General features: G+C 39.8%; 1 protein-coding gene across 3 annotated transcripts in view; it reads left to right on the forward strand.

Annotated features, from left to right (window-relative positions):
* The window catches only part of LOC144510730 (triple functional domain protein), a 589,246-nt gene that overhangs the window by 524,238 nt on the left and 50,123 nt on the right, over positions 1–14,885 (forward strand). For all 3 annotated transcript variants that reach the window (XM_078240506.1, XM_078240513.1, XM_078240521.1), the window contains 6 exons: positions 882–1,052; positions 2,390–2,485; positions 3,602–3,756; positions 4,213–4,279; positions 5,206–5,309; positions 14,717–14,786. In XM_078240506.1, coding sequence (XP_078096632.1) covers positions 882–1,052; positions 2,390–2,485; positions 3,602–3,756; positions 4,213–4,279; positions 5,206–5,309; positions 14,717–14,786 — 663 coding nt within the window. The remainder of the gene's footprint in view (positions 1–881; positions 1,053–2,389; positions 2,486–3,601; positions 3,757–4,212; positions 4,280–5,205; positions 5,310–14,716; positions 14,787–14,885) is intronic.

Consider the following 14,885-nt stretch of genomic DNA (forward strand, 5'->3'; position numbering starts at 1 on the left):
CATCCCTGCTTTTGTATTCCAAGCCTCTTGAGATAAATGACAACATTACATTTGCTTTCTTAATTACGGACTCAACCTGCATTATCGTCGCTGAATTCCCCCAATACCAACAACTGAACTAGCTGCAAGAAGAAGTCAGAGGCAGGGAATTCTGCAGAGAGTAACTCACCTGACTCTCCAAAGCCTGTCTCAACATCTACAAGGCACAAATCTGGAGAATACTATCCACTTATCTGGTTGAGTGCAATTTCAATAATATTCATAAAGCTCGAGACCGTCCAAGATAATGCAGCCCACTTGCTTGGCACCCCACCCACCACCTCGAACATTCATACTTTTCACCATAAACGCACAGTGGCATCTACAACCTGCACTGTTGCAACTCACCAAAGCTCCTTCAACAGCACCTTCCTAATCTGCAAACTCTTATCACCTACGAGGACACGGGCGGCTGATGCATGGGAAGACCACCAATTAAAAGTGCTCCTCCAAGTCAGTCACCATTCTGACTTCAAACTATATCGCCATTTCTTTACTATTGCTGGGTCAAAATCCTGGAATTCCCTTCCTAACAGCACTGTGGGTACACCTTATAACACTTGGACTGCAGCAGTTCAAGAAGTCAGCAACAACTATTTTCTCAAGGGCAATTAGGGATGGGCAGTAAATACTAGGCTGCCAGTGATGCCTACATCCCATGAACAAGTAAACAAAATTCAACTCTCACCAATAAAATTGCAAAATGTCTTCACCTGCAGGTCAGGGCTTAACACAATGCATGCACATCTTTTTGCGGAACTGCTTTCATTATGCAGCATTAAAAATCTAGATTTGCTTTGGTAATCCAGCATTTCATTTGAATTGGTATTTTTTCCTCACAGAGGGGACGGAATGAAGGACTCAGTAGTGGAACATTGTCAAAATCCTCATCTTCAGGAATGCAGAGTTGTGGGGAAGAGGAAGGTGAAGAGGGGGCAGATGCTGTGCCCCTTCCACCTCCAATGGCAATTCAGCAACACAGTCTTCTCCAGCCTGACTCGCAGGATGACAAGGTAAGACATCACCATCACATCCTACAGGTTTAACCGACAAAAGACACATTGCCATAAACCTGAGATAATGTCTGTCCAACGTTTCTTTCAAAAATCCACATTTGTAATTTAAATATTTTATTTTTAAAGATTTTCTTAATGTTTATTGTCCTGTAAAATTTAACATACAGTAAATTAAATCCCTGATGTATTATTTTTTTAACACTGGTAAAACATACCAAAAAATCATTTTGAATGTTTTATTCATCTATGTAAACAAATAATGGAAATCTAGCTAAATCAGAATAAATTTCTCAAGTTGCATAATTGTCAAATTGCTAACCATATATATGATGCCTGCATAAATTTTGAATATTCTGAGTTAAAACTGATATACAATGAAAGAGATTTCATTGTATTTAAAATTGAAGATTACGTCAGTAGTTTTGACTTGTATTGCTAGATTTTTCCTAATTATCCTGCAGTCTGTTTAGAGCTTCACAGAACTTTGTAATTACTTAATAATAATTAATATGTGGTGTATCACATGAAGTCTGTTCACAATGTGAAAAGATTGCTTAAATACTGTAACTAATTGCTTTGTTTTCTCTTTTTTAATGTACTCTTATCACAGCATTATGTTGATTTGTGTTCCGTCTCTGTATTTTCTCAATTTCCTTATCTTTCTATTTAGATCATTATGCTTCCCCATTCTTAGCCTTTTGTACTTTAATTGCTTTTGTTGTTTCTATACCATATTGGCCAATTGTGTGAAGCTTGCTTTGTTGCAAGGTTCAACTGAACCATGTCAATCTTTTTTTCTCAAAAAAAGAATGCTGAAAGTTGTTTGGTGTGTTTAATGAACCTCCTGTGTTGCAAATACCTTTCCTTTTCTATTAGAAACCAGTATGTGGAAATCCAGTCTGTTGTGTACTTAATGGTACATGAAGCGTATAGAGGCCATGTACTTGTTCTTTAGTCTGATTGGTTAAGTGTCCCTACCCAGAAATCCTTATTGTTGGTTCCCACAATATTCTACCAACTGCATGCGATTCCATACAACTAGTCATAATTTGACGTCAGATTGCTTTTGAGGCGAGAGATCTCCTAAATTCCAGCAGTCCTGTTCTGGAAACAAATCCATGCATCCGAATATACTTTGAGGATACCTCAGAAATGGTGAGCCTTGACCCCTTTAAAAAAAGCTCAGCAATTGTTTACTAGAAATGCCTGGGCACCCTGCATAAACAATTATCTACAGTATTTTTATAATGATCTTATTGTTTTTGGCTATCAATGCAAGAGTTCCCAATCTCAAATTATTCTGTCAATGAGCATTCTCTGTATCTTTTTCTCAGACATCCTCTCGTTTATCAGTCCGCCCTACAAGCTCAGAGACCCCCAGTGCAGCAGAGCTTGTTAGTGCTATTGAAGAACTTGTGAAAAGTAAAATGGTAAGATACGTTGACATTTATTGTTCCAGAAAAAACTCAGTAGACTCTACAAATGTAAATGTTTTATTACTATTCAATATTGCCCTTGAATGCTGAGTGTGTATGCTATTTCTTCATGTAGGTGGTCCAGAAAAGTTGAAAATTAGTGATACCTTGTCTCAATTTTGTTCTTTTACATTTTTGTTTGATGAGATTTTTTTGTGTTCCTTAAAGTGAGGATGTCCTTGCTGGAAATGGGATACTTTCCAGTGACTAGCATCCATTGCCTGATCAACATGGCCATCTGCAAGTAATTCTCACACTATTCCACTCCAATAAAACACCATATCTCCAAATTCAGAAGATCCTATCATACCATGAATTCTGTATTCTGTAAGGGCGGCACAGTGGTTAGCACAGCTGCCTCACAGAGGCAGGGACCCGGGTTTGATTCCCGGCTTGCGTCACTGTCTGTGTGGAGCTTGCACATTCTCCCTGTGTCTGCGTGGGTTTTCTCCGGGTGCACCGATTTCCTCCCACAGTCCAAAGATGTGCGGGTGGATTGGCAATGCAAAATTGCCCCTTAATGTCAGGGAACTAGCTAGGGTAAAGGCATGGGATTATGGGGATAGGACCTGGGTGGGACTGTGGTTGGTGCAGACTCAATGGGCTGAATGGCCTCCTTCCGCACCATAGGATTGTATGATTCTATGTATTTCCCATATTAGATATCCTCTAGGCAATTCTAAGTGTTATTGCCAGCTTCTGCCAAATTTATCCTTAGCTCACAAGATGCGACAAAGATGACTTTTGCCTTATTAATCAAGACTGGGTTTAAACTAGGGTCTTAGTTATGAAACGGCATCCAGTGTGAAATCCCCCACTGTGTCTAGCACCCAATGATTCATTGTTGCTGTGTCAAAATGTTTGAACTGTTTGGATTATAGTATTATGGGAATATTGTCACTGCAGCAGCAGGTTGAGAAGAAGACCTAACTACATCCCACAGGAAAATATTTTTTAAATTTAACTTGGCAAATATGTCAGTAATCCATCAGATTTTCCTTAATTATTTTCCTTATGTTACAACTATTAAAAATATTTAATACCGTTTTTCCGACCCACCCAAAAAAATAGGCACTGGAGGATCGCCCAACATCTCTCTCCGTTGATCAAGCGGACAGCAGCAGTCCATCTTTCAACCCATCTGACAACTCTCTGCTGTGCACTTCCTCCTCCTCTCCCATTGATGAGATGGAAGAAAGAAAATCTAGTTCTTTAAAGAGACGTCAGTAAGTCAAATGTGGATTGTGCACCTTGCACTTTTTCATTGATCTTGATTTGGGAACGGCATTACAGGGATATTAATTTCAGACAATCCGGGATGACTTCGCAATTTTCAGAATGTTTCATTGTAGATTGAAGCATAGATATAATTATTTGACAAGCTATTTGTAATGTGGGCTACGTTCAGAGTGATTGCAGTGAGCAGATATAGTAAAAAAGAATTAACAATTTTTAAAGATTTGTTTTATATTTATAGCCTCCTTTTAATGTCATTAGGTGAATTTAAAAGTATTTAAATAACATCCACATTTAATTTTATAAAAATTGTTAAACTGAATTTAGATGCTTCTTGCTATAACATTATCTATATGAGATAGATATATATTTGATGTGAGTTAGCAGCATTATACCTTATTTTTTTAATGATCACCTCATCTTATAAACTTTGTCTTTTCTTCTAGCTATGTCTTACAGGAGTTGGTGGAAACTGAGCGCGATTATGTACGGGACCTGGGATGTGTGGTAGAGGTAGGTTTTGTGTATGATTCATAAGAAAGTACGAGTCTTATGTGCTTAGTCTGTTCTTTATAACTAACAAATTATGATGTCCATATTTTAAAAGCAACAGATGGCATAGTTACATAACATATCTGGCATGAGCTCTGTGGTGAGAATTTTGAACTATCCAGGTGCCAAACTGCACTGCTGAAACATGCCAACTTGATCTTGAATGTAACTACTTCCCAGAGGCATTGCTTCACACCAGCTGTAATATAACTGCACCTGGTGCAAGCTCAAATCTCTATTTTATTGTAAATTTTGACTCTCTCTTTGATAATGAACAACTGTCAGGACCATCTGCTCTTTTTCAATCAATGAAAAATATATTACAGTTTGACCTCACTCCAATCATTTACAAAATGTTAGTGCACTTGATCCTGACTCAGTGAGCAGCATGGTGGCTCAGTGGTTAGCACTGCTGCCACACAGCACCAGGGACCCAGGTTTGATTCCTGGCTTGGGTCACTGTCTGCGAGCAGTCTGCACATTCTCCCCACGACTGTGTAGATTTCCTCCAGGTCCTCCAGTTCCCTCCCACAGTCTGAAAGACATGCTGGTTAGGTGTGTTGGCCATGTTAAATTCTCCCTCAGTGTACCCGAACAGGCGCCGGAGTGTGGCGACTAGGGGATTTTCGCAGTAACTTCATTGCAATGCCTACTTGTGATACTAATAAATAAACTCTGCACCAAGAGTAACAAAAATATATTATCACCATCAGTGTAAAAACAACAATAGCAGATCACCAATTCAGTTTATCAGTTGTGCTCCAATACAGTTTCTGAATATCACTGCTGTTTTCTATGATAACTAAATGTACAAGTTTACATCTTCTGAAGTCAGAAGTTTAAGGAGAACAAAGAGCGTTAATTTAGGCAATGGTTTCTCTCTTCAGGGTTACATTACAGTGATGAAAGAAGATGGTGTCCCTGATGACATGAAGGGAAAAGACAAGATTGTGTTTGGTAACATACATCAGATCTACGACTGGCACAGAGAGTATGTTTTATTTTCATTTCTCAATGCTTATCAAAGTGAGAGAAAAAGTAGTCCTCATTAGCTCTGCACGAAGAATCTGCTTTAAACAGTTCTATCATGGCTCAAGCCACCTGGTGCAGAACTTTTTATTAAGCTTTTTAGCCATTCATATCTCGCAGTAGTTGTAATTACTGTACCAAGACATCAAATTTTGCAGTTCAACATTTCAAATTTTTAATATGTATTTTTTCACTCAAGAAAAGTTTGTTTAGCAACTAATCAAAAGTACATTGGGAAACCTTGGAAAGTTTTGGATCACTTCATGTCTGGCTTAAAATCCTGCTTTTCAAATGCTTGGAAAGATCCCTTTGTGTCAAAGTGGGCATTATGTTCAAAGTCAGACACAAATGTAGTCAGGATCCAAAAAGGAAGTAGACCTAACTGCTTCCTTCTCCATTAATTTTGCTGATTGTTGGAGCACTATATGAGACCACCTCATTTCGTAGGATGGCTATGTTACCCTCCATATCATGACAACTGATGTCCATAAAAATGTCACAACCTAGACCATTCAATCATGTCACAAAGCACTGAGTGCCATAGTGGATGTCCTTAACAAAACAAAGGTTTACACATTAAAGAAATAACTTCCCATCTTGAGTCTTAAATCTTTAGATGATAAGGTTGCTCAGAAACATATCTTATGGTGGTTTACAACTCTATACTGAAACAATCCAAAACTAATCTTACAGTCGCACTCTCTCCCTTTAGCCCTACATCTTCCTCAATTTCAAACATTTGTCCACATTTCCATTAGTTTCCTGTGGTGAAACATTCCACTCATTAACAATTCTGTGTCAAGAAATTTCATGTGAACTCACTGATAGCCTCTTTGTGACAGTTTTTAATCAGTCATCTCTTATTACCACTTTCACAGAGGAATTCATCTCTCCTTAATCATTCTACATAAAATTGTTTTGTAAGAATGGGAAATTTCTGACCGTTGTAGAAGACAGGGTAATCAAGCTGTGAAACTAAACAGTCCCATAGTCTCCTGAAAAGGATGTTCTCACCACTTTATTTCTTTTCCAGACGAAAGAAAGGATAAAATGTGATTCTCAGACCTTGATTTTGAGAACTGTTTGGCATTCTGACGTATGACAAATAGAATTTATTGCCATAGGTCTTCATTGGCTGCGCCTTCAAATGTCTAGTCCTATGTTCTGAACAGCTCTCCCAAAACACCTCCCCCTTCTTCTTTAAGACACTCCTTAAAACCTACTCTTTGACCAAGCTTTTGCCCAACTATCCTGATGCCTCTTTGTGTTGCTTCGTGTTAAATTTTGTTTGATAATCCCTCCTCTAACATGCCTTGGGATATTTTACTATTTGAAGTTCATTCTGTGGTGTATACTTTTAAGTCTCAAAAAGCTTCCATCTTAAAATGTTATAATGTTTCAAGCGTGGTAAAATTGCACATTGGTGTAAAAGTAAATAAAACCCGAAAATGCTTGATAAACTCAGCAGGTCTGGCAGCATCTGTGGAGAGAGGAACAGCGTTGACGTTGTGAGTCCATGTGACTTCTTCAGAACTGAAGAGAGATAGAAATGTGATAAATTACAGGAGGAGTTGGGGCAGAATGTGTGGGCAGGGATAGATCGGGGCTAAAGAGAGATTGGCAAAGATACCATGGGCACAAGACAAAGGGCGTGTTAATGGTGTATTATGGACTAAAGACATGCTAATAGGAGCTTAAAGCAGAATGAGTTAATAGGAGAACAAAGGTCAGTGCTCAGTGAAAGTAATACTGAAGCACAAGGGACAGATGGCCCTATTGGGGTGAGGGGGTGCTTGCATTGGGACAAATCAAGGAACAAAAAGGAGGATCAAGATGGAGGGAAAGTTAGACTGAGACTGTGTGGTGACAGTTTTGCTATTATAATGCACTTTCAGTTATGACTTACTCAACCCCAATTAGGCAGTTTATTCAGTGTTTATGTGACAACTGTTTCAGCCTGTTCTGTACCATTAGTAAATTTGATTTGTGTTCATGGAAGTCACCTCAACATCAAAATACGCATAGAACATAGAACAGTACAGCACAGAACAGGCCCTTCGGCCCACGATGTTGTGCCGAGCTTTATCTGAAACCAAGATCAAGCTATCCCACTCCCTATCATCCTGGTGTGCTCCATGTGCCTATCCAATAACCGCTTAAATGTTCCTAAAGTGTCTGACTCCACTATCACTGCAGGCAGTCCATTCCACACCCCAACCACTCTCTGCGTAAAGAACCTACCTCTGATATCCTCCCTATATCTCCCACCATGAACCCTATAGTTATGCCCCCTTGTAATAGCTCCATCCACCCGAGGAAGTAGTCTTTGAACGTTCACTCTATCGATCCCCTTCATCATTTTATAAACCTCTATTAAGTCTCCCCTCAGCCTCCTCCACTCCAGAGAGAACAGCCCTAGCTCCCTCAACCTTTCCTCATAAGACCTACCCTCCAAACCAGGCAGCATCCTGGTAAATCTCCTCTCCCCTCTTTCCAGCACTTCCACATCCTTCTTATAGTGAGGTGACCAGAACTGCACACAATATTCCAAATGTGGTCTCACCAAGGTCCTGTACAGTTGCAGCATAACCCCACGGCTCTTAAACTCCAACCCCCTGTTAATAAAAGCTAACACACTATAGGCCTTCTTCACAGCTCTATCCACTTGAGTGGCAACCTTTAGAGATCTGTGGATATGGACCCCAAGATCTCTCTGTTCCTCCACAGTCTTCAGAACCCTACCTTTGACCCTGTAATCCACATTTAAATTAGTCCTACCAAAATGAATCACCTCACATTTATCAGTGTTAAACTCCATTTGCCATTTTTCAGCCCAGCTTTGCATCCTATCTATGTCTCTTTGCAGCCTACAACAGCCCTCCACCTCATCCACTACTCCACCAATCTTGGTGTCATCAGCAAATTTACTGATCCACCCTTCAGCCCCCTCCTCTAAGTCATTAATAAAAATCACAAAGAGCAGAGGACCAAGCACTGATCCCTGTGGCACTCCGCTAGCAACCTGCCTCCAGTCCGAAAATTTTCCATCCACCACCACCCTCTGTCTTCGATCAGATAGCCAGTTACCTATCCAATCGGCCAACTTTCCCTCTATCCCACACCTCCTTACTTTCATCATAAGCCGACCATGAGGGACCTTATCAAACGCCTTACTAAAATCCATGTATATGACATCAACTGCCCTACCTTCATCAACACACTTAGAATTTTTTGAGGTGGTAACTATCAAATTTGTGAGGCATGACTTGCCCTTCACGAATCCGTGCTGACTATCCCGGATTAATCCGCATCTTTCTAAAGGTCGTACATCCCATCCCTAAGGACCTTTTCCATCAATGTACCAACCACCGAAATAAGACTAACCGGTCTATAATTACCAGGGTCATTTCTATTCCCTTTCTTAAACAGAGGAACAACATTCGCCACTCTCCAGTCCTCTGGCACCATCCCCGTGGACAGTGAGGACCCAAAGATCAAAGCCAAAGGCTCTGCAATATTTGGGACATAGAGTATAAAAGTTGGGGTCTGATGTTGCAGATGTATAGAACGTTGGTTCGGCCGCATCTGGAATACTGCGTCCAGTTCTGGTCGCCACACTACCAGAAGGACGTGGAGGCTTTGGAGAGAGTACAGAGGAGGTTTACCAGGATGTTACCTGGTATGGAGGGGCTTAGTTATGAGGAGAGATTGGGTAAACTGGGGTTGTTCTCCCTGGAAAGACGGAGGATGAGGGGAGACTTAATAGAGGTGTATAAAATTATGAAAGGCATAGATAGGGTGAACGGTGGGAAGCTTTTCCCCAGGTCAGTGGTGACGTTCACGTGGGGTGATAGGTTCAAGGTGAAGGGGGGGAGGTTTAACACGGATATCAGACGGACATATTTTACACAGTGGGTGGTGGGGGCCTGGAATGCGCTGCCAGGTAAGGTGGTGGAGGCGGACACACTGGGAACGTTTAAGACTTATCTAGACAGCCATATGAACGGAGTGGGAATGGAGGGATACAAAAGAATGGTCTAGTTGGGACCAGGGAGCGGCGCGGGTTTGGAGGGCCGAAGGGCCTGTTCCTGTGCTGTATTGTTCTTTGTTCTTTGCAATCTCATCCCTTGCCTCCCAAAGAATCCTAGGATATATTTCATCAGGCCCAGGGGACTTATCGACCTTCAGTTATTCAAAACTGCCAGTACATCCTCCCTCCGAACATCTATTTCCTCCAGCCTATTAGCCTGTAACACCTTCTCTTCCTCAAAAACATGGCCCATCTCCTTGGTGAACACTGAAGAAAAGTATTCATTCATCACCTCGCCTATATCTACTGACTCCATACACACATTCCCACTACTGTCCTTGACCGGCCCTAACCTCACCCTGGTCATTCTTTTATTCCTCACATAAGAGTAAAAAGCCTTGGGGTTTTCCTTGATCTGACCCGCCAAGGACTTCTCATGTCCTAAGCATCCTTTTTCAGCTCATTCCTTGCTAACTTGTAACCCTCAATCGAGCCATCTGAACCTTGTTTCCTCATCCCTACATAAGCTTCCCTCTTCCTTTTCACAAGACGTTTCACCTCTTTTGTGAACCATGGTTCCCTCACTCGGCCATTTCCTCCCTGCCTGACAGGGACATACCTATCAAGGACACCCAGTATTTGTTCCTTGAAAAAGTTCCACTTTTCATTAGTGCCTTTCCCTGACAGTTTCTGTTCCCATCTTATGCCCCCTAATTCTTGCCTAATCGCATCATAATTACCTCTCCCCCAATTGTAAACCTTGCCCTGCCGTACGGCCCTATCCCTCTCCATTGCAATAACAAAAGACACCGAATTGTGGTCACTATCTCCAAAGTGCTCTCCCACAACCAAATCTAACACTTGGCCCGGTTCATTTCCCAGTACCAAATCCAATGTGGCCTCACCTCTTGTCGGCCTATCCACATATTGTGTCAGGAAACCCTCCTGCACACACTGCACAAAAGCTGCCCCATCCGAACTATTTGACCTACAAAGGTTCCAATCAATATTTGGAAAGTTAAAGTCCCCCTTGACAATACCCTGTGACCCCCACACATATCCATAATCTACTTAGCAATTTCTTCCTCCACATCTCTATTACTATTTGGAGGCCTATAGTAAACTCCTAACAAAGTGACCGCTCCTTTCCTATTTCTAACTTCAGCCCATATTACCTCAGTGTGCAGATCCCCCTCGAAGTGCCTTTCCGCAGCCGTTAAACTATCCTTGATTAACAATGCTACTCCTCCACCTCTTTTACCAGCCTCCCTACACTTACTGAAACATCTATACCCCGGAACGTCCAACAACCATTCCTGTCCTTGTTCTACCCATGTCTCCGTAATGGCCACAACATCGTAGTCCCAAGTACCAATCCACGTCCCAAGTTCATCTACCTTGTTCCGGATGCTCCTTGCATTGAAGTAGACACACTTCAACCCACCTTCCTGTCTACCGGTACCCACCCTTGACCTTGATACCTTCCCCAATACCTCACCACCCTCAACATTGACTTCTGGACTACAACTCCTTTTCCCACTCCCCTGACAAATTAGTTTAAACCCCCTTGAAGAGCCGTATCAAATTTCCCTCCCAGGATATTGGTGCCCCTCTGGTTCAGGTGCACCCCGTCCTGTTTGTACAGGTCTCACCTTCCCCAGAATGTGTTCCAATTATCCACGTATCTGAAACCCTCCCTCCTACACCATCCCTGCAACCACATGTTTAACTGCACTCTCTCCCTGTTCCTCAACTCGCTATCACGTGGCACCGGTGGCACATGATAAGCTTATGTTTGTAACATCAAGATTCTGTATTTCAAATTTACCTGCATCAAACCAGAAGGTTAATAAAACTTGTGCTCTGTTAATAGAACTACTTTAACATGATTGGTATTATAATATGCCAGTCTTAAACTGTATCCACTATTCATTGCTAAATTTGTATCCAAGTTTCAATTTTCTTAAGTTTAGTGCTGAAGTTTTACCATTTATCCAATGCATTTTGCATGGAAAGAATATGTATTTTCTAGTTCAAAGTGACTAATTATGAATCACTGTTAATCTAATCAGATGCTCAATTAATTAAGCTTCAGTGAAGCAATGAATGCAGAGTTGCACTTTGATTGTAAAATAAGTTTCCTCTGCTGCTTCATTGCAATCAGGATCAGCAAGAAGAATTAAAACCCATTCTGCGTGTGCTTTCTCTAAACCTAAAAATTCTCTGCTGAGTAACATATATTTAACTAAATATTATCTCCTCTCTTGACAGTTGACGGTGAAAAATCACTTTTTATGTCTTAACTTCAGGACATACCATTAGATCTAAAACACCTTTGGTCTATATGTCTTCATACCACACTTAATTGCTTATTTATCCACCAATGCATCAGAGCAGAAAAGGGGGTTACAGGTATCATTTAAAACTATTAAGGCATTATATGTAGAAAAAGTAACAGTTTATAGCTGATTTTGAAATAGTGGTTCCCAACAAAAACTTTTTAACCTCGCCATTGCATCTTCAAGATTATTGGTGTTCAGTCATTTTTACTCAAAGCACAATTTGTCTTATTAGAGTAGATTATATTTTTACAGCAACACCTGTAACTCCTAAAACCTTAGTTCACCCCAGATCAGAGAGTGCTGCACTGTCAGAGTTGCCATTTTTCAGATGAGATGTTAAACCTAAGCACTCTCTGCTTTTTCAGATGGGTGTAAACGGTCCCACAAAACCATTTTGAAGAAATAAGTGTCCTGATCAATATTTATTCCTCAATCAATATAAGTAAAACACATTATCTGGTCATTATCACATAGCTGTTTGTAGCAGCTTGCTGTATGTAAATTGGCTATCACATTTCCTACATTACAACAGTGACTGTGCTTCAGAAGTACTTCATTGACTATGATGTATTATGGGACAGCCAGAGATCATAAAAAGTGCTGTATGAATATATAAGTCTTTCTTTCACTGAAATAGACACTGACTATAGTTATATCTGACTTGAAACAGGTACTTTTTAATACATTTTGATGTTAGACTGAGTTTTGCATGGTAACATTGTTTCTTACTTGCAGAATTTAGAAACCACAAAATAATTCTACCAAGTTCCTCCACCTGTTGTTGATTTCCGATCACCTTTATATTATATTTTTAAAGCTTTAAATTGATGGGTTGTTGTTTAGCACTTCATACTTTTAACCAAATTGTTTTAATCAAATATTTAATTATTTTTTCTGTACAAAATTCTTAAGATTATTTGAGCATTGTACGTATCATCTGATACATTGGAGACAATTCAGTGAAGTGACAAGGATCACCCGAGGATTGAAAGCTTAAGTTCTGCAAATAGCTTAAAGGAGCAGAACTTGGTTTCAAAGGATTCAAAGGGATACAGGCATATGATCCAGTCCACAATTTTACCATGTTGGGTGGCAAAGATGACAATATAATCTGGATACTGGACATGTTCTTTGAACACAGAGCTAGGCACAGGTTCAAGCTTAACGCAGCTCACATGAGAGTAAAAATTGAGAGGTTTTTACCCAGCCATGCTATATTTCTTTGAGTGAAATAAATGGTTCAATAAATAATTTAGTGGTAGAATTGGTTTCTCTAAGAATATAGGTGTTGGCAGAGAATATCAAATACTCAGTGGGACAAATTGGTTAAAGTACTGCTGGAACTGGGATAGAATATTTTCTGTGGAGAGCCTGATAGTCCAGTTGCCTGTTCTTGTTTGATGTGTTACGAACAATGTATAACTTTAAGTTTAATTTTTATTTGTGTGTTAAGGAAGTTGAAACATGGTTTCATTTTAATTTGGTTTTGTCTTGTGAGCTTTGTGCGGGAAATTTGGAGGGCCTCTGAGCAAAAGGGTCAGGCTTTCTATATTTGTTTGCATATGTACATTTTTAATGAGATTTTACAATCCTTGAAGCAAACAGATTGGCTGCAAAGGGGTTAGTAAGGGGGAAAAGCATCAGCAATCCATCAAAAGAAAACCATTTGCAACTGGGAAGCCCAAGTAATGGTGTTAAGATGGTGGTAATCTTCATTGGGATTCCGTGTCTGTAAGGGTATTGCTGAGATAAAAGAAGTAGGTGAGTTTGAATCATTTTCTTGTGTTTGTATTGATATCTTTCTAACCTTGTTGTCTGGGGTAATATAGTTCACTTTTTTCCTTGCTTGATAAAGATTTTATTCTTTATGCTAGACACCTCTGAATTTCATCAGTAACTTTCCTCCACGGTTTTAAGTAAAAACAAAGTTAGGATCTTTCAAGTCACGTTTCACTCTGCGATCTGATTTTTCCAGTATTAACATCAACTGAGAACACATGTTTATGTTCTAAGCCTTACTGTTTCTTTACTCTTTGTGCTAATCTCTGTGATAAGAATCAGGATGTCTGTTGGAAGCAATAAATGTCTGATACACATACATGTTGGAAAAAAGTGATCTCCACTAGAAAAACAAAATTATTTGAAAACAGTGCTACAGTTCAACTGCAAATGATTAATATAAAAAGCAAAAAACATTTTCTGTCTACATGTCCTGGCACAGTCATGTTTTAGCTGTTAGCATATTGGGCCAAATTTTGATGCTGGGTATCAGATGGCATCTTCCATGTCGTTACATGCTTAGGTTTTTGCCTATTAAGTTTCTGGAAGTGTGAGCCGATAACAGTGCAGTGAGGAAAACAGTATTTGTGACCTGAATTAACAAGGCAAGCAACTCTGCACATCCTTAACCAATCAGAATGAAAGATTGGGAAATAAACAGTGGAATGAATGAGAAGATAGTCTAAATTAGTATAGGTGAATTTAATGTGAAATAAACTACAAAAGAGAAGGAAGTATGTTTGGATTAAGTCAGAGCAATTCAAGGGAGTGAGGAAAAGTGAACATAAATTAAAGTTGCCATTCTTAAAATCTTGCAACAACTTGAAGGAGTGACATTCCACTTGTGATTAATTTTCAGTGCTAATGAATTTGATTGGCAGTAATTAACAGATATGTCATAACAAATATTTGATGCTTCAAATGACAGGCCTTAACTTTATGCGGTGAGTTTAGTCTGTGCCTACCACACAAATACACAACTAAGCAATATTCTGTGTGATTCAGTAGTAAGGCAGACAACAAAATGAATTTTTGCAAAACTAACAGCAGAGTGGGAAACTCGACAGCGCCTTTTTGTTATTGCCATTTAACCACATATCGGCTCCTCTTCTGAAGTTGCTGCCCCATTTACACTTAAATAAGAGCGAATGCCTCACAGTTATTTGGATAGCAATATCTGACCAATTGTGTAATTAATTTTTCTTCTTTGATTTTTAGCTTCTTTCTAGGTGAGCTGGAGAAGTGCCTGGAAGATCCTGATAAGTTAGCCTCCCTCTTTGTCAAACATGTACGTTGCATTTTCTGTAAACAAAAAATACTTTCTTCCTACCCATCCTTCAATTTTTAAGGGATAGTTCAAGTGCAGAAATCTCTTATTGTCATAATA

Source organism: Mustelus asterias, chromosome 2 (assembly GCF_964213995.1).
Source record: "Mustelus asterias chromosome 2, sMusAst1.hap1.1, whole genome shotgun sequence".
Taxonomy (NCBI): domain Eukaryota; kingdom Metazoa; phylum Chordata; class Chondrichthyes; order Carcharhiniformes; family Triakidae; genus Mustelus; species Mustelus asterias.